The 23,932-nt window shown below is 43.4% G+C and overlaps 1 protein-coding gene across 4 annotated transcripts in view; it reads right to left on the bottom strand.

Moving 5' to 3' along the window:
* Arhgap28 (Rho GTPase activating protein 28) overlaps positions 1 to 23,932 on the bottom strand; it is a 177,472-nt gene that overhangs the window by 58,818 nt on the left and 94,722 nt on the right. For all 4 annotated transcript variants that reach the window (XM_034484507.2, XM_076918048.1, XM_076918049.1 and 1 more), the window contains exons 2-3: positions 14,308 to 14,522; positions 6,986 to 7,203 (exon numbers count right to left, since the gene is read on the bottom strand). In XM_034484507.2, the coding sequence (XP_034340398.1) occupies positions 6,986 to 7,203; positions 14,308 to 14,522 (433 nt within the window). The remainder of the gene's footprint in view (positions 1 to 6,985; positions 7,204 to 14,307; positions 14,523 to 23,932) is intronic.

Below are 23,932 nucleotides of genomic sequence, written 5' to 3'. Positions count from 1 at the left end.
ATGATGGCCCTGTAGAGCTCATGCATAATAACCTCTAAGACTTAGCAATGTTTCTCAAAAAGGCATCATCCCCAATAAGCTATAAATACTATATTCTATGGTTGAATCAACTTTCTGAAAAATTAAACATACTAGACATCACAGAACTCAAAAGCCGTTCTGCAAGATCTTTAAAAACTGTTTTCATGAGCTTCCCCCACTATAAACACAGTAGGTAAATCAAAAACATAACACCAGTTTGTAAGTGGAGACACTGCTCATAAGGCAGTGTGGGAAGTGGTTCAGGATGAAGTGTGAGCACACCACCCCTCAGGTCATGCCTAGTCACTCGCTGATAGAATATGTTTTTATAAGGACAGATCTAAGCGATCTACACGGGGCACCATGGTCTGCAGAGGCAGGGGATCAGAAGCTCAAGGCCACCCTTAGTGACATAGTGAGTTTGAGGCCAGTCTGGGCTTTGGGAAAATCCCATCTCTAAAACAACATAACAGATCCCAAATGGCACTGGATCTCACACAGTAGTCCGCCAACATTCAGCACTGGACAGAAATTCCTGGAAAACTAGTTGGTAGTGTTACAGGCATTCTGAGCCTTAAAATAGCATAACTTTGCTTTCAAGCAAAAGAGAAATCTATAAAAATGAGACAAGCAAACAAGTCCAGAAAGAAGAACAGAAAGGGCAAGAGAGTGGTTCACAGGACAGTTGATGGCAAAGTGTTTCTCAGTGGAGAGGCCACATAGAGCCTTTTTCTGCCCGAGTACTGACAGCCATCTGCAGCTATGTTTAGTCAGAGTGGCACCCAAATGAAGTGGGCTACCTTCCTTGTGTGGGTGCCTGGGCTGGGGCAACTTTGACGCTCGAGTAAGTGTCAAAGCAGACACCGCCATCATGTTATTATGGATTCCATGAAAGAGAATGGGAGAACGCAAGCAAAACACTAGTTCTACACGGAACAGACATCAAATCATTCTCTTCTCCTTTACAGCACAGATGTCCCATGGTCGGCTAACATGTACACTGAAACAGGAGTGCCTCCTGCCACATACATACACACTCACGTGTGCCTCCCACCATATACATATGCAATCATATGTGTGTCTACCACATGCATACACACTCCTGTGTTTCTACTTCATATATGTACACCCACATGTGCCTTCCACTACATGTATACACATCATGTGTGCCTCCCACCCCATACATACATACATACATACATACATACATACACTCACACTCATGTGTGCCTCCCACACGGTAGTTACCCTTAGAAAACAACAGAAATGCTATAAGTCTACTGAAGAGAACTACAGTACTGTTGGGTGATGGGAGGAAGGCAACAAAAGACTTGCCTTAAAGTGGGGTGTGTGGGAACGTCACATGTATCAGATTATTTATGCCTTAGTTTGCATCTCTATTCTTCTTCATTGTTTCAAAGTAAATAAACATTCTCCTCCAAGTTTGCCTGATTGGCAATAATAATAATAATAATAATAATAATAATAATAATAATAATACCTTCTGCAAACCTTCTGATGCCTGATCCCTTTTACCTTACCAAAGGACCATTTGTCCCCAGGGATAACTGACACCGTTTCTTCATTTAGACCTGCATCCCAAACTTTTTATGAAAATGACCTGGTGTACAACAAAAATCATTTGAATCCTGAGGAAAAAATTAAAGTGCACTTTAGCACAAAAATGATCTCTCCAATTTTAGTCAGACTCACAAAACTGACCTGTGTAGCCAATCATGGGTTATAAGTCATGGCTAAATATTCATGAAGACTGAGAGAGACAGCCATAGCTGTGGCTGCATACACACTCAGGACTGCAGTTAGCCATTTGCCTATCAATATTGAGATCAGATTAAATTCTAGGGATGAAAAGGTGCATTTTTCTTTGAAGAAGGCACTGTCAGCTGTCTTCCTAATCCCAAGTCTGCTGTGTTCATGAACGATATCTTAGATTTTTCTCCCCAGGAAGTTCTATGTCTAATTAGAGAGAGAGAGAGAGAGAGAGAGAGAGAGAGAGAGAGAGAGAGAACAGCATCTCATGTTCCTTTGAAGCTAGGGATGGTATAGCTCTGAGCCATGAGGTATCTGGAATTCTTCCAAGAAGGATTTCCAGGGAAGTTTAGACTGGAAGAACAGAGCCATTGGTGCAATTCCAGGAACTGCCAAGAACAGGATATGGTGCCTGTGGTGGCCCGTCCGACTTGTTGGCACATTGGCGAGTGATGGCAGCAGAGAAACACAAAAGGAAGCCGAGTTCCTAGCATGGAGAGGGACTGCCTACCTCCAGCTCTACTTAAGAAGAGAATAACTCCCATAGCTTCAGCTCAGCATTTCCTGTGCTGTTACATGCAGTCCCATGTATACATAAATTATATATAATACAGTACACAAAAGCATACTTCATGACCATCTCTGTAGAGCCGATTACCAGTTAGTTATACCTTTAGCTTAATGTTTATCAATTATGAAATTGGGGATAAATTAGATCAATGGCTTCCTCATTGAAATGTGTTGTGAAAAGAATATTTATTTGTGTTTTCTAAACCCTAGAGCAATGCCTTTGGGTACAGACCATGTGCTAATCACCCCAAGGTGGGCTTGGCATTTTTGACTTGGCTGTACTCACACAAGAGCCAAACTGTTACTCCCCTTATTACACGACACCGCTGGGAAACTAATTTACTTCCTATGTAGTGAAATCATAAAATATATTACGGCCTATAAAAGTAGTTCTTCCTCAGCGTGCCTCACCAGGTTTTCTTTTTCCTGCAAAAATGATAGAGTCTGTTGAAAATGAGGAGAAAAACAAATTAGGTTTTAACAGAACTAGTGAATCCATACAAGAGAATCAAGTGAACAAAACACACACACACACACACACACACACACACACACACACACACTATTGTTTCCCTCCCCTGCCAATCAAACCCAGCATCAGAAGATACAATATCACTTGAAAGCTTAGGTCTTGAAAGCACTCCACATTTCATCAGCAGAAAAGAAGTTATAGGAAGTTCCTGGAAGATTTAAAAAAAAAAAAAAAAAGTTTCATAAAGTAGAGAAGTTTCTAGCCTGAAAAGAGGCACCAAAGAAAATGGAAGAGATCAATACTGAGCCCCCAAACCTCAAAAATGAACTTCTTTTTAAAAGTTCAGAACATCACCTAATTTTAAAATGTGATGAAAAAACAACTCATTTTTCTTGGTAAAGGGGCCACCCAGAGCCTTTCTCTGCTGGAATGCTGAAAAACAGCAAAGGTGGTGCCTGTGCCCTTCACTGGCACTGTCTTGGCTGTTCAGGTGAGGAAGTTGTGCCCATGGAAGGCAGGACTGCTGAACTGTACCTCAGCTGGGCTTTTTGGCAGATAAGGACAAAAGTACCAAAGGGGAAGTTTGCTTTGCCTATAAGGGAAATAGAGTACTTCAGGCATCTTGTCACTCAGGCATCCATGTCACGTGACTTAAAGCAAACTGTGACAGGTGACACACTTGTCCACCCACAGGCCACAGATCCTTTAAATAGCGGGGTTTCAGTAAGGAAGCAGGTCCGTCCAACTATGTAAGAAGCACTAAGCAGTCAATGTCGTCTTCCATGGAGACATCTATAGCCAGGGGGTGAAAAAAATCAATTTAACAGTAACAATGGAAATGCAAAACAATGACTCTAAAAATAAGCACAGGACCCAGAAGGAAACAGCTCACAGAAAAGAGCTGCTGTCCTCAGAGCCTGGAGTCTAAGCTCAAACTGCTGTCCTCAGACCACCAGTGGTCACTGCAATGGGGGGGAGGGGGGAGGGTGGGGAGAGTGCAGGGGTGGAGTGCTTCCCTGGCCTGTGTGAGCCCTGAGTGTAATCCCTGTGCACAAAACCAAGGCCACCAAAGGACAGATTACTCTAACGAAAGAGAAATCAGGGAAGGGAGATTCTTTATAGATGAATGAGTATTGAATTCTGAAAATTCGTGAAATTCCTAAGCACAAATTCAACCACGACCAAATTGCTGACTTTCACAAATGAGGTTCATGGGATTATTTTCAAGAATGCAAAAAAAAAAAAATGCATATACTGAACAAACAAAAACAAAAACCCAAACAACTAACTCCTGAAAGATGTAAGGCAGAGAGAAGGAAGGGTTCTGAGGTCTCTTGTATGTGATAAACTAGGCCCACTGCCTGGAAGCAACAGTTAATAGCAGGTTGCACCTGAGAAAAACTTCACTTTTTGCACTGAAAGACCCAAGGTACACGTGCTCCCTTTAAATGTCCCTTCGGAGAGGTTCAGAATCAAAGAAGGAGTTGGCTGCAGAGAGCTCTAGATCTATTTTGTATTCTTGCTAGAAGTTCAGTCTAAGGTATTAATTACTTCCACATCTGTGAGCACATCTTAACTGTAACAATTTAAAGAAGAAACAATGATTTGGCCTCATGGTTTCAGCCCATCATAAGAAAAAACACTGGAATAGTTCAGCTCTTGGTGGTAGGAACATACAGAGAGCCTGTTTGCCTCTTGGCAAACCAGGAAGGGTGGGAATGCTCTTCAAAGGCCTGACCCTTTGACCTACTTCCACCAGCCAGCCCCCTGCCTCCTAAAGGTCCCTCAGACTTCCAACCGAATACCACTAGGTGGAGAACAAGCAGCCAAACAGGAGCCCATGGGTGGCATTTTCCATACAGGATTCAGCCCATAGATACATTCTACTTCATAGTTTGCTGGAGTAGAGCCCAGCCTTTGTCTGAAGTAGCTGGAAATAGATTTGGTAAAGAAAACAGGTAGGCAAAAATTTAAAGACTACTGTAATATGATCCCAGAAACAACAGAAAAGCAACCCAGGGAACTGAATCTATCAGGGCAGATTTTTCATTGGCAGACACCTTTGCCAGGAAATCCACAGCTGAAGTCCTGGCTTCAGGTTGCAGAATGAATCCTTACTCTACTGCTGGGGAAGCAAACAATCCTTCCATCCTGAAAGACACAGACTTCAATGAAGCTGAAAGTTCAAATGTCATAGAATTCACAGTGCACAGCAAGGTATATCACCATAATAGATGACAGAAGATTCTAGAACTCTTGCTGTTCAACACATAAGCTATAAGTCATATGTGACTGTTTTGATTTAGCTCAATTAAGATTAAACAACATTTCAGATTCAGTTAAACTGCCTTTTGCAAATGTGATGGAGGCTGTCACACTAGACAGATTAGAAATAGACCCTCGCTATCATTCTAGAAAGTTCTGGAAGACAGTGTTATTCCAGTGTAATGTTATCACAGCTGTGTACATTAAATAGGGATATGCAAGCTCTCTGGCAACTACTCTTTATGATAAATATATCTAAGGAAGAAGATACAACCTGAAGTGACTCTAATTGGAAACTTTACCCATGATTGCTACCCGTGGTGGCCACCATGGCTCACATATTTGATGACTTAGTCACCAGGGAGTGGTATTATTTGAGACCAATCAAAAGGATTAGGAGGCATGGTCTTGTTGGAGGGGGTGTGGTCTTGTTGGAGGGGGTGTGGTCTTGTTGGAGGGGTGTGGTCTTGTTGGAGTGGGTGTGTGCCTGGGCGTGGTCTTTGAGACTTCACCACACCAGGCCCAGCATAACTCTCCTCCCTACCCACCTTCAGCCTGCAGATCAGAATGTAGCCTTCAGCTACTTCTCCTGGGCCATGTATTCCACCATGTTTCCACCATGATGATAATGGACTAAACCTCTGAACCTGTGAGCCAGCCCCACTTAAATGCTTTTCTTTATAAGAGTTGCATTGGTCATGGTGTCTCTTCACAGAAAGAGTAACCCTAAGACACTCCCTACCGTCCTTGGTGTCTTAAGTAATGCCAAGACTGATACCGCAATGGAACACACAAGAACCCTAAATCAGATGCATTAACTGAATTGCCCTCCAGCAGAATATTAAATCCCCATACTATGGCATAGCACCAAATTTCTTTTTATCCTATGTACTTATCAACCCAAAAGTCTCAAGAATCTTCTCTGCATAGCATCTGGTAAGGGACCATACACACAGAATGCATTCAATAATTATTTGTTGGGATTGTGCACACAGAATGCATCTGATAAATATCTGTTGTGCCAAGACACACTGTCATGCGACTTTGAAATGGTGCAATGAGGGAAGGAAGAGTACACTGGTAGAACCATTAGTCAAGGAAGAGTACACTGGTAGAACCATTAGTCAAGGAAGAGTACACTGAAAGAACTATTAGTCAAGGAAGGGTACATTGGAAGAACTATTAGTCAAGGAAGGGTACACTGGAAGAACTATTAGTCAAGGAAGAGTACACTGAAAGAACTATTAGTCAAGGAAGGGTACATTGGAAGAACTATTAGTCAAGGAAGGGTACACTGGAAAAAAGTCAAGCTGATGTAGAAACGGGAGAGTAGGGTGACTAATGGCACCAGCAGGGGCACTGCAGCCACAGAACAACTATGGTCAAGGTGGAACACCAACCAGCCATTTCTTGCAAGAACCACACTTCCCTCTATTTTTTAATGGCTCATTTGACTGGTTCTCATGTCTTCCAGTTTTTATCATATTGGGATTTCTAAACCTAAAGGTTCTCTATTCATTTCTCTACCACAATTTAAAACAACCTGCTTGGTCTTGCTTACAAGTCTTGGGTATTTCCCTAGAGCCTCTGTACCTTGAACAAAATCTCCTGAGCCTCCCAACTCTAGAGGTTCACTCCACTATCAAAGAAGTTACTCTCTAACTTCAACACAGAAGGGAGTGAACCTGGTCTGCAGGGAAAGCAGCCATAAAGACAACTGATCACTCAGGCTCCAGAGTGTAGGATGCTGCAGATCTGTTGGCTCTAGCTCCCTCTTGAGAGTTAACATGGACCAGCCTTATCTGGGGTGTTTTCCCATCTCTGCTACACCCTCCCACCCTGAGGTCGAGGCAAACGCTTTCTGAGAACAAAACATTTGTTACATACAGGAGATTCACTGACTCCGAAGACGTCTCTGACATCCCTGACGGGTTGTTTACTCTTCTTCCTCAGAGTCTGGGTATATGTGTTGTATCTCTTTTTCACTGCAGCTGCTTGTGTCCGAGTCAACGTAGACAGGAGCGCTTTGCCGTCTTCCTCTTCATTACCGGAGATCAGAGTTGACAATCCTACATCTTGTAACCACTCTGCTTCAAGTTCTCCTTCTGGGAAACAGCATGAGCAAGGCAGGTTAGGGTCTTTTCTAGGGGAATGACAATACACACTGCTACAGCTCTGTGTATCAGATAGTCAGATGTATCAATAAACTATGTAAAGTTATCTTCCTGTTGTAGCTTTGAGACAAGATCTTTAACTCATAATCTTCCTGCCTCTACCTCCAAAGGCTGGAATTATGACACTTGCTACCACAGCCAGCTAAGATTGTCTTTCTTTTTCATGAATTGTGAAGGAATGAACGAAAAGCTTGTACTCTGTTTTTTTACATAAGCAAAATCATAAACAGGGCTGCCTAGGACAGCAAGGTAATGTGGCAACCATGAACGGCAGTTTTCCCATCAGAGGACTGAAGACAAGTCAGGTTGGAACTACCAGTTTCAAAAGAAGACAAAGTTTGGATGTTTTGATTAAAATCCTAACAGGGAAGGCATGGGTTGGTAGGACACAGTTTTTCAGTCACTCAATTACAGCTTCATATCCACCCCTTAGTAGCTGGTGATCAGTGGAAAATGTTGTCTCCAGTACTCAGTTTCCTTTCAGCAAACAATCACCACACATTCCCATTCCCTTATGCTATTCTAGTACCCATAACTAATATGGGCTTAACTTTCTCCTATCAGAAATGGTGCTTGGTCACCCTGACAGAATCTCAGCTTTTTGTGTCTTCCCACTGCCTATTACATCTTCTCTCCCACTGACCATGCTGTGTGGGCAACCTAATAGACTCTTCTCGCGGACTGTACAGAACTCCTGATACTAAGCCCACCTCTGTCATACACTCACCCCACTAAGTAGAAACTTGCTTGCTTTAAACTCACTAGTTTGAATCCTGGGCTCCAGTTAAGGTCTTGGTCCACACATACCATAATCCCTGTCTAGATTCGTACCTACTTCTTGAGTATAAAGGTCCTGGATGACCTCTCCTCTTCCCTTTGATCCTGGAAGATAATTGACCTTTTCTCTCTGGGATCTACAGTTAATACATTGCTTCTGCTAATCCACATGTCTGTGATATTGCTGCTCCCTTGAATCTCCTGGCCAATGACATGGACATAAGTCAGCCCAGAGCACAACAGAAACACAGATTCTTGTTATTTGCTGTAGGCACTTGGCCATCATGCCACCTATCAAGATGAAGAAGTACCCTGTGAAAGGCACACGGAAAACATTCACTCTCACCTCCCTTGGAGCTCCATCAGGGCAAGGCCACAGTGTATAGCCACCATCCTGAGAGAGAACACTTACCCAAGACTACAGCTCAATGGGAATAGCAATAAAAACAATATGGAGTCACAAGGATACTTTCTGAAAAATAGTTTATGATCTTGGCAAAGAATCTGGAATAAAAGAATCAAGAGATGGTCATCTTCCTGAAATGCTGAACACAGCAAGCTGTCCGTTTTTCAGAAAGCAATTCAAGCCCCAAGGTTCATCTGTGAACGTTAATTACTAGTGTAAACAAAATGGATGAAAGCTAAAGGGATTTAGGATAATACCCCCATATGGAAAGTCCATTGCACAGGCATCACTGGGAACTACGCCAAGAAGGCTTATCAGGAGAGCGGGCTGCTGGAGGAGTAGACTCAACTGATGTGTAAACATATCTCAAAGTCCCAGCCTAAGCATCATGAACAAGGTTTGCACTATTGCGTCATCCATATATAAACAGACATGGTGAATGCTCCCTCTGAGTCCCATTCCCTAACTTGGCAAATATCTTATTTACGACTGTGCTTTTATCTGCTTGCTCTGTAAACTGTCCCTTTAAGAGAAGTGAAAGGTGAGCTGATGATGCTAGCTTCAATGTGAAGCAATGACACATGGGCTACAGTGAGCTCACACCTGGAGGACTTGGAAGGGCAAAGCATAAGCCTCGGGCAAGACTATCGAGTCTCAAGTTGAAGTTAGAAATACAAATGTATATTAATGTTTTAAAAGCTGGATCGTGTTCCTCTCCATTTATGTGAGGAGTAATGAAAGAATGGCAGTTGTGGGGACCGGTGGGGCAACAAAGTTTACATAAATCTGGGGTAATGACGGTCTAAAACCTCAGACCTTTCCCTGGGGCAGAACATAGCTAGAATGTTTTCCTAGGTGAGAAGTATCCACGGCAGATGCAAATATAGTTCGTGTTGGCTAAATTATAAAGAATGCAGGCTCACATTCTGTCTCCCAGCTGTCATGTGGATCAATCCCGAATACCCCATTGATTTGTGGCTCCACATACTGAATGGCCTACTCTGTGTCAACTTGATTCTATCAATCATGTTCTATTCAATCCATTAAAGACTGTTATGGTTTGTATGTGCTCAGCCCAGGGAGTGGCACTATTAGAAGGTGTGGCCCTGTTGGAGTAGGTGTGTCACTGTGGGTGTGAGCTTTAAGACCCTCACCCTAAATCCCTGGAAGCCAGTATTCTGCTAGCAGCCCTCAGATGAAGATGTAGAACTCTCAGCTCCTCCTACACCATGCCTGCCTGAATGCAACCATGTTCCCACCTTGATGATAATAGACTGAATCTCTGAACCTGTAAGCCAGCCCCAATTAAATGTTGTCCTTATAAGAGTTGCTTTGGTCATGGTGTCTGTGCACAGCAGTAAAACCCTAACTTAGACAAAGTCCAAGTTCATAGTCCTGAGGCCCCACCCTAGTCCTCTTTCAATATGCAAAGCCCACTGCCAACTAATGAGGCAACAGGAGAGGTCAACTCCGGCACACCATCAAGAATTGTTGATATAATTTCCCTATTATGGTTTGTTCCAACCTCTCTCTTCATTTTGCTCCATATGGTTTTGTTGGTATAAAGTTACACTCTGTATCCAGGAGAGCCTGGAACAAGCCATCCTCCTGTCTCAGCCTTTTGAGCACTGTATTGCAGGGATGCAATACCAATGCTTTCTCCTGAGCCTCCCTTTATCTTCGATCCTTTATCTACCATGGCCTTTGCCAAAGCCACCGTCATCTCTTGTCATCTAGAAGTCCACAAGGGACTCCCGACAGCTCCTCCTACAGCTGCTCCCCAGCACCTTCCAAACCACTTTCTACAGCATCACTAAATCAGCTCTTGTAAATGTGCATGAAGACATCTCCTCCCTCTCACCTCGCCATGTTCTGTAAGACATATTGATACAATAGATACTCTTCTAACCTGCACTGCAGCAACACCAAGCTACTGTGGTGATCTCAGAAGCTCTGTGTTGCATTTGGAGAAGACAGTCTCCTTTGGCTCTGTCTGGTTGGTCATCTTTCAGACCTCAGCTCTCCTTCTCAGCCTTTCTCCAGAACCCAGGAGACAAGGTCATGCCCATTATAATGCTATCAACCTCAATGCTGCCATTTTCTTTTCCTCCAGGTAATTTCCCCTCAAGTAGGTCTCAGTCTGATTTCATTAAACTCCTTTGCTTCTGCTAGATAGAGTCCATGACAAAAAGAAAGCTTCCAGATTTTACTTGTAACTATAAGACCTGGTGAAGTGTCTAGCCAAGGAGCCAAGCGAAGGCACACCTGATTGTTGAATTAATTAGTTGAGTAATTACATTTCAAAGGAAGAATATAATCACAGATACTATTCTAGCAGGTTATAAAATAAATGAATATAAAAACACTAACTTTTTTTTGGTTGTGAGCTGAGTCTTTTAACGGCTGAGCCATCTCTCCTGACCAAAACGTTTACTTTAAAAAACAAGCCCACCCTTCTTGTGCACCATTTCACTCTAGTCTGACTTCTCGGTGTGTGTGTTGGAGAGACATATTAAAAAGAGAATCAAAACTTTCACGGGAGTTGGTGTGATTTTTACCCAAACAGCATTATGTTATAAACTCTAAATAAAGTACGTGAAATAATTATATATAGGTATCAGGGAAGAATCACAAATAGGCAGGAACTAGAGAGAAAATCCCAAAGTTTCTATTTAGACAATGTATTAGTATACTTTGAATCTACATTGCTTTTCAGCTACGGTCATTTTTCAAGCCCTCTGACACAAGGCGGATGCATACATACTAGAAAATAAATTTAGGAGGCTAAGTTGATATGAGGTCAATATTAAAAACAACTGTATTTCTACATATCTGAAGCAAACCATTGCAAGAGGCCTGATTAAAGAATAAGAAGAGGATCCAGAGAGATGGCTCAGTGGCTAAGAGCACTTGCTGCTCTCCCAGAGGACCTGGGTTCAGTTACCAGCACCTGCCTGCCAGTTCACAACCTCCTGTAAACAGCAGTTCCAGAGGGTTCCACACAACCTTTTTGCCCTTAAGAGGCACCAGCCACACATGTAGTTCACACACATACATGGAGGTAAGCACCAAGACACATTAAAGAAAAATCTCTTTTAAAAGACAAGGATGTGAGTTGTTAAGTCATAGCAATGCATACATAGCAATGCACTGACATACCTCCACTCTGTTAAGAATTCATATAGGCAGTGATGAAAGGATGGTGTTTTAAATACTTGAAAGATTTCGCAGAGTGTACAAAGGGACAGCAAAACTGGACAGCCCAGCATTAGTCATCGATGCCAAGGAATCAGGGTCCTTCCTAACATCTAGAATCCAAACTCAGTGAAGATTCAGGAAGAGGAACTCTGTCTTAACCAGCAGGGAAGGCCGTGAAGTGATACAACTACTTTAGGAGAATTCTGGCAGTCTCTTATAATTAAACACATCTCATAAAAATGCTGGTTATCTGAGAGAAAAAAAAAACACTGTATGCTCACAAATTATTTCTACAGTATTTCTAAAACCATTTATCAGTGCGAAAACTGTAAATTAAAAAGTCCACAAAGCCATTAGCAGGTCAGGAAAACTCATTCAGTGGACCACTGAGGAGCTGAACCCCCACCCCCCGCCCCAACATCTACCAAAACTTTAGCCTCAGCACTGTGAGTGCAACCTTATTAGATAGGAAATGGCATTTACAGATATAAGTTATGCGTTGAATGTGTCCATTAAAACATATATCATAAAGATGCTCAATTCCAATTTACTTGTTATATACTTCAATAAAGATAAAAATTAGAAATGAAAGAAAGGACAGCTTCTAAAATACACACCTATAAAGGCTGAGTTGCAAGCTGAGGTGCAGCTCAGACCCAGAGCACCAGAGCATCATGGACAAGTCCCTCGGCTCCATCCCAAGCATGGCAAAGCAAAACCCAAAACAAACACCTAGCCAAACCAAATTACATTACAGTAAGCCATCCTGGAATAGAGCGAGCCCTTTGTTTGTTACCACTGGCGCCTTTGAAAAAGAGAGAGACACAGATAGCAACACCTGGAGCCGTCTGGAGGCAGAGAATGATACAGTATGTGTCCAAGGTACACCAATGGCTGCCAGCTTCAACACGGCCCAGGAAAGCAGCAGGACTTCTGACAGCTCCAGAGAGCATGCTCCAACTGGCTTTCAATTTCTACCTTCCAGAACTGAAAAATACATGTATGTTGCTAAAAAAACACCCAATGGTGCTACCTCGCTAATGCATCCCTACAAACAGATGACAACCGCCACAGACTGAATAGCACTGGATCTACTGACTCCTGATCTGAATCTCATAATCACCATGCACAGTGACACGACCTATGACACACAGACATGACAGCTGTGGCTGCCTTTGACTCTAGACAGTGTCTCTTTGGGAGGTGTGAGGCAGAGGAGGACGTAACAGGAAATCTTCCAGCTTGAATGAAATTCTTCCTCTGCCTCTCCCCCTCTCTCTTCCCCTTCCTCTCCCTCCCTGCCCTTTCTCTCTGTGTGTGTGTGTGTGTATGTGTGTGTGTGTGTGTGTGTCTGTCTGTCTGTCTGTCTGTCTCTGAGAGACAAGGCTGATAACTATACAGCCCAGGTAAGCCTCAAACTAGTGATCCTTCTGCCTCAGCCTCCCGAGTGCTGGGGTTTCAGACATGTACTACTATCCCTGGTGAAATGACATCTTGCTCCACAAGGGGTTAGAGAAGGCCATGCCTTCTTTGCCAAAGCCACTGAAATGTGCACTTAAAATCCTTACAAATACTTTCAAAGTAATACCTGCAAGTACATATTCACTCTAGTTAAGAAGTCTGCATTTTGCAGGAGTTATAGGCTAGCAGAAGGTATTTCCGACATCTCCTGGGCTTGAACACACAACTATATGTGAAATGGGAGTGTGTAAGGGAATTACTTCTAAGGAGAGAACACCAGCAAAGCCTGAGGCCTTAGATTAGAACTGGAGGATACTGGGCTGCTAGCAAGAAAGGCAGGGATATGGGACAGGAGGCACACTACCCTCCAAATGTCCGTCTGGAAAAAAGCAAAACGGAAGGAAGGATGCAGCAGCCCCGAGCACACAGCTCACCACTGGAGGACCACTTCCTGGACTGAATGCTCATGAAGTATGAGCAAGGGCTAGTTTGTATGGTGTGGGATTCAGACTGAATACATAGAAACGATCTTGTCTCCATGTTGGAAAAGGCTGAAAAGAGAATAAAGGATCTGAAGGCTTCTCTCTCAAGGATAACTTCAGATTAGACGTCAATTCTTGGATGCCTCATGCATCTTCATAAGTGAAGGCAAGGGCTGGGCTGGGCTTTAAGCCCATGACCCTGACCTCCAAGGGACAGGAACCATTATGCCCCTTTCCGTTTTGTTTCTGTCTGTTGGCTTGCTTTTGGTTTTGTCTCGAAAGGCCCTCGATGTTCAACGTGAGTTTTATTTTGTGGGATACCAAGCATTCTAATATATTAATGCCAATGAATGTTTCAAAGTAGTTTTTCCCTCTAAAATCGTTAAGACAAATCTCCACCCCCTCCTGAATTCCCACTCCTCCCCCCCCCCACCTCCCCTTTCTTTCTCTCCCCTAAATGTCAAGTATACAAATGTAAATGTCAGGAGCATCAGCCTGCCTGGTCTGTTTGAAGAAAAAAAGAATCCAGCCCAAGGGAACACTACCCCCAAGCAGAGATACCTAAGGACTCTTGCCTGGATGTTTTTGAGGCCTGCCCTCCCCTCAGTTCTGGCAGCTACCTCCACCTCTACTGATCACTGGACTGGTAGGCTGACTTCTGCCTGACAGGATGAGGGAAACCCACAGGGCAGGTCCAGCCCCACCCCTTACCATCCACAGGCTTGACCTCAGCGGTGGCTGTGGGCGGCTGCTCCTCCTGCACCCCCATGTTGCTTTCTTTGATACTCTCGATTTCCCGCCAGAACTCTTCCACAGATGTGCTGCTGTCTACAGAGGCTTGAGAGTTGGAGCGGCTAAAGGTGGGAGGATGCAGGGATTCATTGGAGAGCATCCTGTTGATTCTCCGGCAGCGAGGAATGGATTTTCTGAGGAAAGAGCGACATTTGAATGAAACTGGGTGCCTGTGTAAAGTCACACACGTGCGCGCACACACATGTGCACACAACCACTCGCTCACAGGCACACTAGCACGCACACACACTGACACATGCACACACACATGTACACACACATGTGTATGTACACACACACACTCACACCTCAGTTGAAAGTTAGCAGAGTGCTGTTACTGTCATAGGCTGAGACTTGACAGAATGATCACCATTAGTGGGGACTCCACGCCGGCCATATTTCATAACAAGACTGTATAGTGATATGAACATTAACAAGATTTTCAAAATTGGAATTTAAAAATAATTTTTGTACATAAAATGGGAAGTTACATTTTTGAGAAATATGCCCAGCTAAAGCTTGTTTCAGTAAAGTGCCTTGTCAAGTACACAGAACACGACAGTAAGAGGAGGTGAAACTACAGTCCCTCAAAAAAAAAAAAAAAAATTGTTTTTAAAAGATCTACTATCAGCAATCCCACTTCTGGAATATACCAAAAAAACCAAACCAAAACAAAACAAAAAAACAACAACAACTCTGAAAACAGGTACTGGAAGAGGTCTCTGTAGACTCGTGTTTATAGCGTGTGGTCTTCAGTGGGCAAATGGATATAATGTGTTAGTATGTAGAGCAGTACTATACAGAGGCTCTGGCTCAAAGGCAGAGGGTTTACCTAGCACGTGGAGGTTCTGGATTCAATGCCCAGCTGTGGGGAGTGTAACAGGAAGGGCATTTTGAAACGTGCTTCAACATGGATAGAACCTCAAGGCATCCTGTTAAGTGAAGTCAGTAGACACAAAGGGACACAAAGGAGACCTTCCATTCACGAGAGGACTGAGTGTAGTCAGATGTAGAGCAGCAGCTGGGGAGTGAGTAGTTAGAGCTTACTGAGACACAGTTTCAGTTTCAAAATGTGCAAAGAGATCCGTGATGGTGAAGCCTGCCTGTCAGGACTGTATTTAATGACCTGGACTATATTACTAACGCTTAAGTTGGTAAGTGTTACAGCTATTTTTTAAGTTGAAAAACAAAAAAATTAATAATTTTTAAAAATAGCCGATGAGCTTAAGAAGTAAGTAAACAAAAATACTATGTAACTGTAAATGGGGAACCTCTGTTAGGACGAGGAAGTGGGCAAAAAGCCAGAGCAGAGGCCATTGTTGGCCAAAAAAAAAAAAAAGGGTGGTTGTGGGAAAACACACCAACACTAAGTGTGAGTCCAATGGCTGAGCAGGGTAGTGTGGCTCCTCCCACTAAGTGTGAGTCCAATGGCAGAGGAGATCAGTGTTGCCCCTCCCACTAAGTGTGGGTCCAATGGCTGAGCAGGGTAGTGTAGCTCCTCCCACTAAGTATTGGCAAAGCAGGGCAGTGTGGCCCCTCCCACTGAGAGGGCCAGAAACCCCATCTCTTGGCATTTTCCAGACTTGGTCATCTTTGAAATCTTTGAGATCATTTTCTGGGGCCTGACCAGAAACGGTTTAGCTCTGACATTAACTGGTAGCAGAAATTTTTCTTTTGAAAACTTAAAATGTTTTAGAAGAAACTAGGAAATACTCCACGCTAAACGTGTGTTGTGCAATAAAAAAGAATTTTAGGCAGCCTTGTTTGATAACTTGGTGATAAATTATTCTGTGAATTCCTTACACTTGGGGAAGGCAGACACATTGGAGCAGCTGAGACTCATACGTGATCAACAGTTTATCAGTGGAACAGTGCTCCCCCTAAGGCTTCCAGACTCCCATGTAATCAACAGGTTATCAGAGGAGTAGTGCTTCCCATCAAGGCTTTAATGGCTGTTTCCCTTTCTTAAAAGGACTAATTTCGAACGTAAATCAACACAGGTTTCTTGTAACGACAAAACTATCACCTTTTATTTGTAGTCCACTGTGTTCCTAGTATCCCATTCAGAGGAAAGCATATGGTTATCCAGAACATAGTATAATTATGGATTCTGTAGTCTAACTCCATTAGAAAATAAATATGCAGGCATAGGAGAGTGGCCTAACAGAAGACCACAGCGCAGAATGCATGGGTCCTGGTTTAATACCTAGGCACCAGACCCTGTGAGAATTATATTAAATGAAATGGAAGCTCTTTCTCCATCCCAATTACATTACTGTCTATAAACAATCCTTTAAATTTTTAAATTATTATTTATTTTATGTGGGTGGGTAGTTTTGTCTACATGCATGGTGCCAGCAGAGTCCAGAAGAGGTAAGAGGATCCCCTAAAACTGGGGTTACACAGTGCGAGCCACCATGTGGGTGATGGGATTTGAACCTGGGTCCTCTGCAAGAGCAGCCAGTGCTCTTAACCACTGAGTCATCTCTGCAGCTATACATAACAGTTTTTATTTCCTTTACTGTGGGGAGCCGACAGAAGGCGACTATCATCCTTTCAGTCATCTTGAGCCATATACCCTGATAAGAGACGTGCTTACAATAGCCTACAACAGCTGAGCACACTCTGGTAACATCTTGCTTTAGATACCCAGGATTTTCCCTTGGGTGTGTGAGAGTTAAAGGTGTGTGACTTAAGGGCGTGACTTAGAGATCTGATTTAGAGACAAGACCCAAGGGCATGATTAAAGGCGTGACTTAGAGGCGTGGCTTAGAAGTGAGACATATAAAAGGCGAGAGGCAGACAGACAGAAGAGAGGAACAGAGAATCAGACACTTCAGAGAGTACAACTTGGAACTAGGAATTAGGTTAGAGAGAACAACTTGGAATTAGTTATTAGACATTAGGCACTTAGCACTTGGAAGAAGTAACTTGGAACTTGGAGGCACTAGGGACTAGGAACTAGGGACTAGGAACTCAAGACTTGGGACTTGGAGAGAAGAAGAGAGACTGAAGAATAAACGGGGTCGAATCACACTCTGTCTGGTCTCCATTCTTCGAGTCCGTCCTCACTCTCTCTCTTGCTGAACCCCAACCCACAGACCGGAGCAGCTTGGGGCAGTGCGGGCTCTAACAACTTAGCTCCCAAGGCTTTGGCAGTACAGGTTCCAACATTGACAGAGTGGTCCGCAACATTTTGGCCCCCAAACATGGGCTAGGGTACCTTGGGCTGCAACACTTTACTAGAAGAAAAAAAAGAAGGAGGAGGAGGAAGAAGAGGAGGAGGAGGAGGAGGAGGAGGAAGAGGAGGAGAAGAAGAAGAATCATTCTTTACAAGCTATGCTAATGGCTGCAGGTGGTAGAAAAAATCATCTTGGAACCTAAGCAGATGTGCAAATGTTCCCAAGAACCGAAAAACAAAACGTTGAAATCACATACTTGAGAAACAGGGCCACAAAGAAAGATAAGCTTAGAGCTAAACACCATCAGTCTGGTTATGGAAGAGTTCCTTACCCATGAAAAGACACATCAATGGAATCTCAAGGAGACCCTCAAGGGACATTGCTAGCAGCAGAGACAACAGGTGTGAGACACTGGCCTTGAGCAGCTGACAAAGCCAGTCATGTAAAGAATCCATTCGCAGCAGTGAGCAGCTATTATTTTTGGCAAAGAAGTCAGATGGCACTTTGGGGACAAACGGCCTTGGAACAGCTTTTTGCATTTATGGGAAGGGCTTCAAATACTTCATCTTCATTCTGGGTGGGAACGGATCACAACGTCCCCTCTTGACACGTTTTGTAATAATGGTCCCCAGGCCCATTCAGTGGTTGGATGAGCCTCAGCGTGAGCTTCATACCTCACCATATTAGGACAGAATCATGCTTAGGTTTCATCAGATGTTTGCATTTTTCTTTTAGACCAAAACAATGCCAGGAAAATCTTACACGAAATCCAGAATGTAATTGTATCGCACAGCAGCTTCAGCTAGGAAAACACTACTAGGCTTCAAGCAGATCTTAAAAGCATGCTATATTCAAATATATGGACAAGCTATACATTGAAAATGAAATTAAAACAGGAACGATTGTATTTCTCCGTGATTTCATCTGCTGTCTCTTTATTCCCATCTGTATCATTTGCTGACAGTATCTACAGCTGTAAAGTGGTACCCACCCCCAAGTGTTCACTGCCTCATAGAGCCCCACTCTCCCTCCAACCTTTAATTGCTGGATGCTACTTCTAAGCATTTTCATCTCCCAGTTATTACTGTTGTTGCTTTAAAAGAGTCAGTGCTCGTCTTCAGGCTGGTCTTTCTATTGATCCTGTCTTGTGCTGGCAATTCTCTCCTGCATGTTCATGATCAATGCATCGGGCCAGCTTTGAGCATCTCCTCAGGGCTTTCTATCTGATTCCTTAACACCCTTTACTACAGTTTTGCTCTAAGCAAATTAGCTCACTCTTCTCTCCATTTTATATACCATTTATTTATTTATTTATTTATTTATTTATTTATTTATTTACATTATTTATGATGTGTCTTGGTACAGGTCTATGCATACCACAGCATACATATGGAGGTCAGAGAATGGCCCCAGGTACTAAGCAATGAGCTTTAAACCTCATCTAAGGCAGGGTTTCTCCTTTTTTGTTAGCTGCTGCACATGCCAGGCTCCCCAGCCTTTGAGCTCCTGAGAATTCTCCTGCCTCTGCTTCCCATCTCATTGCAGAGACACCGGGATTACAGACATACATACACCACTGAACTTGAATTTACATATTCATTCATTCATTCATTCATTCATTCTGTAGGACTATCTTCTTTTTCAATGGCGCAACTATTAGGCTATTCACACTATCCCAAGTTTTCTTCACGATGCTCTCTGCTTTACGTTCCCAGCTTTCTCTGTGTATATATATATATCTGAGGATTTATTATTTAGTACATTTCTTTTTCTTACTTCTCTGTCTAATCTGTTGTTAGGTTCGTTCAACAACTGTTTGAATTTACACTGTATCTTTCATATCAAGGTATCCCATTACCTCCTTTTTTAAAGATTCTATTTCTTTGTGGACATTATTCATAATTTCACTTTTTAATATGTGCCATCTCTTTATCTAATTTCATTAACATATTGATCATTTTTAACTTGAAAGACTGTTATCTCTCAGTGCTGACCATCTGTGTGTTGACAGGCTGCTAACAGGGATTGAAAACAGGCAGCTCCTACAGAGTCCTTCTCACAGGCTGTTATGTGAAGACTACTTAAAGCTCTCCCGGAGGCTGGAGTAAAGGAAGCTTCACCCTGCAGAAGGCAACTGCCCCTTCTCTCTGGGAGCTGGGTGATAGAGGATTCCTTCGGACCCATCAACGGTTAAGCTGAGTCCAGGCCAAGTTGGATTTTCTTAGTTTTAACTTTTTACTGGCTTTAAATACATGAAGGGGAAATTTGTAGGCACTTCATGCCTGTCCTGCTCGGAACGCTTTAGGACTTGACTCTCTTCCTTCCTCCCTCCTGTGTGTGTGTGTGTGTTTGTGTGTGTGTATGTGTGTGTGTGTGTGCGCGCGCGCGTGCGTGTGCACACACGCATGTGTGTGCTTTATAGTTTGGCCCCAGGCTCTTCTGTTACTGAAGTGTCAGCAAAATCACCCATGGAGAGAACTATCAGAGAAAACTAGATCCACAGAGATTCCAATCTGTTGCAACAAGGTGGGTAGCCAGAACAGCTTCAATGACATCTCCCTATCACAGAAACATCCCCTGACTAAAGCAGAGGTAACTACCTGTCTAGTAGGACACAAACTTGGGGGACACATGACCAGGGATGGCAGTGCCCCCTGGGTTCTGCTTACCTACAGAGACCACCTCCTGCCTTGGAACTTGGCTCCCGTCCATCCATGCCTTTGTATCCATTGCTCGATAGTGGAGTTTTAAAGGCAGGGCTCTTACATCTCCCCCTCCCCTTTCTCCTTAGCAGTCACCATGGACAGCCCTTCCCTAATTGAGTCTTCATCCCTAACAGAGAACACTGTAAACCCATCAAGCTTTAAGACATTGTAATGGGGCTAAGGAGATGGATGGCTCCATCAGTAGAAAATATCTGCAGAGCAGGCAGGAAGACCCGAGCACAATTGAGAGAACCCACAGCCAGCTGGTCCACACTTGTAACCCCAGAACTGGAGAAGCAAGGGCAGACAGATTCTGGGAGCTCCCTGTCTAGCAAGCCTAACCCATTCGATGAGGTCTAAGCCAGCAAAAGGGTTCTAGTCTCAAACAAAGAAAACAAATGGACTCTAGATAAAATCTGAGGGTGTCCCCAGGCCACCACACGGGGCATACCTGTGCATTGTAAACACCTACACACATGTACCTGTACGTACATGAACACACATACAGGTTATATTTGTCTATGTGTGGTATGCACTGTTTCAACCAACCCCCAATTCACTTGTGTAGTACAATTTAAAAAAAAATTAAAGAACTTTTAAAAATATTTCACTGTATAACGCTTTGTGAGCCTTCATGTTCTCTCATGTTATAGCAGATTTTCCCATGATGGTTCGCTCTCATGCGCATCATGGATGTTTATTTATGTCAGGCTCACGGAGCTGTTGGTCCCTGTATTACACATGTTCTCACATGATGAGGGTGTCCCTAGGAGGCAGGTGTGACGTAGAGATTCCTGCTGTGGTTATGATGAATGAGAATTCCTCTCTAGACTTAATGCCAGTGAGCTCTCTCCTTGGTTTGAGACTTTACCTTCCATCTGTCCTCCTGACCCTGACACAGGCATACTACCATTCCTTAGCTTTGCTGAAAAGGCACCCTCTCTTCCCAGGGGACACAAACTCTCTCAGTTCTTTTCCACCTGAACACTGTCCTGAGGAAGCATGCCTGTGGTACCTGCACGGTGTTTGTAAATCGTAGAGACTCGGAAATACCTACAGAGAGAATGAGTGACTAAGGAGCAGGGGATCAGCTCAAACCTTTGAACTCCCCCTTGAGATAACCGCAGGTCAGCATGTCACAATACATATTCTTGTGTCAAAGAATTGATACCAAATAGTGACGTAGAGGAGGGCTGGAAAGCCAGCTAGTTCAGCTTTGAACACAGGCTCTGTAGCCTCTGAGCTCTGCAACCTGGATTGAACTTTGACCCACTGTGCTCTGCCTTCCCTAATCTGGGAAACAGGGAATTAAAAACCATACAGTCTCCATGGGGTTGCTTTAAAGATTAAGGGAAGTTTGGGTAAAGATTAGGTGACATAGTGAGTCCATACTGTGGTATTTATCATAATGTCTTAATTTACTAGCAGGCATGGAGCTAGATTGGAAGGCAGGCTACAGAACATGCTGAAATACCTGGGTCCATTCCCCTAATTTCCCTAGATAACACCTGACCCTCTGACCCCAATCATGTAAGAATAGTCCTCTCCTGGGTTTAATTGAAATGTGCTATTATTCTGACATAGGGACTATCACCTTTCCTCTCCTCCTTCCTTCTTGGGGATGTGGACAAGAAGATCAGAGCTTTAGCAGCTATCTGAGAACCGAGACAAAGCTCAGACACTTAGTGACTGGCACTGACATGCAACACCAGATGCTGCTGATCTGTGGACTTCCAGAAATGTGACAGGGAGGGGGAAATCCCACTTATTTTTAAAAATCTACTTTATTTTTGTTATTGTTATTTGTAGCCAAAAATTTTTTCCAACTGCTGTAATTGGAAAGAATACTTGAATAAGCCATTTGGGATAGGTCAGGATGAGACTCACTCCCTGCTAAAGGGATACCCAAATAATAATAGCCTGGCTTCTACACAAAGAAGGTTCTAGTGTGTTCCCAAGTGGCAAGGTTACCAAGCCACTGGCCTTACCTTGCTCTGAGTCTGGGCAGCAGAACCCGGAGTCTCAGCTCAACCCTAAGTGGACAGGAAACACCTGTTCCACAATGACCTAGACCAAGCAATGCCCCAGTTTTTAGGAGACAGTTACAAATGCACACATCTACCCATCCCCTTCCTAAGGAAAAGGAGATCTGAGTGCAGCAGTGCAGCCAGGGTCTGTGGAAGGGTCTTTGGATGACAGAGAGGCAGCACAATGTGGACTTCTGAAGAAGTTACCTGGAACACCATTCCCAGCAAGGCTATCATAGGACAATGCTGGTGTCTGGGATAGACCCTGGGCACAACCCCAAAGATATGCCATTTGCCCTCTGGCCTTCCTCAGGAGGCCATGTAGATAGATCATTCATGCATCTGTAAGTTTATGAAAATAATCCCCAACTTCTGCTGGCTCCTTTTAATGATATTTTGATTTTACCATGGTACAACCACAAGGCACAGTCAGTGGGCTAGGTGTGGTGGTGCATGCCTGAAGTCCTGGGGGTTGGAAGGCAGAGGCTACACTCTCAGCTGCATAGGATGACTACACAGTTCACCTACCAGTTCAGCGTTGGTCTGGATCACATGAGATCATGTCTCAAAATAGCAACAATCCTCCCCACCCCCAAAAAACACAACAATAACAACAAAACTCAGTAAGTACAGTCAATAGAAACTGTGATTTAGAGTTGATCTTTGCTTATTCTAACCCTCTTGCAAGGCTGGACCCGGGCTGTGACCATAAGGAAAGCAAGCAAGCAATATTTTTGCAGTATGTATAAATACAGGGGCAGAAAAGTCAGGTATATTCAATACACATTCGACTTAATACTACTTGCAATTTGCAGTGGGTTCACCCAGACTTCATGGGAAGCTGAATGACATATATCCAAACACAGCATATACTATAAAACATACAATGTACAAATATGTTCCTCGGCTCACAATGGAGTATATTTCTCTTCAATAAGCATCCTAGCAGAGCCAGCTAACCTCAGACAGGGCCAGAATTCTCATATCAGCCCACAGTTGGGCAAGGCCATCCAAAAGAAAGGGGATTTGTAATAAAAATATTGACTTTCTCGTGTGATCTATAGAATACTGTACTGATGGTGAAAAATAGTCCTGTCATGTGGGTATATATGCCCAGGCCTCTGAGAGGAAGACCAGACTCTGCTTAGCACAAAGTGTGCTCCAATTATAACGTATTTCCTAAAACACTCTTATTTGGGCTAAAAGTGGTGGGGAACAGGGATTGGCTGCCACTAACTACAAAGAAGCTGAGGGAACACAGAGTAAATGGTAAATCCCACCAGCACTGCACTCAGTACAAACAACAAATTACCTCTGCTTTCGTTTCTTTGAACTTCGATAATTAGATGTGCTTTGAGATTTTAGACAGCTTTGAACACAAGTTGACCGTAAAAACAGAAAGGAAGGAAGGAAGGAAAGAAGGAAGGAGAGGAAGGAGTCCATTTCTACAAACTTCTGATCAGCTGCTCTCATCAAAGGACGTCGTCACAGAGGGCAATTGGTACTTCTCCCTGTTCAGCCAATTCATCTAAACCAGGAGCAGGCCAAGTAAATCATCAAGTGTGAACCCTTTATATTCTGCCTGTGTTCGAACTAATATGCAATTTATAAGCTCGGCGTGTATATCGAT

The sequence above is a fragment of the Arvicanthis niloticus genome, chromosome 21 (assembly GCF_011762505.2).
Source record: "Arvicanthis niloticus isolate mArvNil1 chromosome 21, mArvNil1.pat.X, whole genome shotgun sequence".
Lineage (NCBI taxonomy): Eukaryota > Metazoa > Chordata > Mammalia > Rodentia > Muridae > Arvicanthis > Arvicanthis niloticus.
Note: the sequence above shows the minus strand (reverse complement) of the source record. Positions and strands in the feature narration are given on the sequence as shown.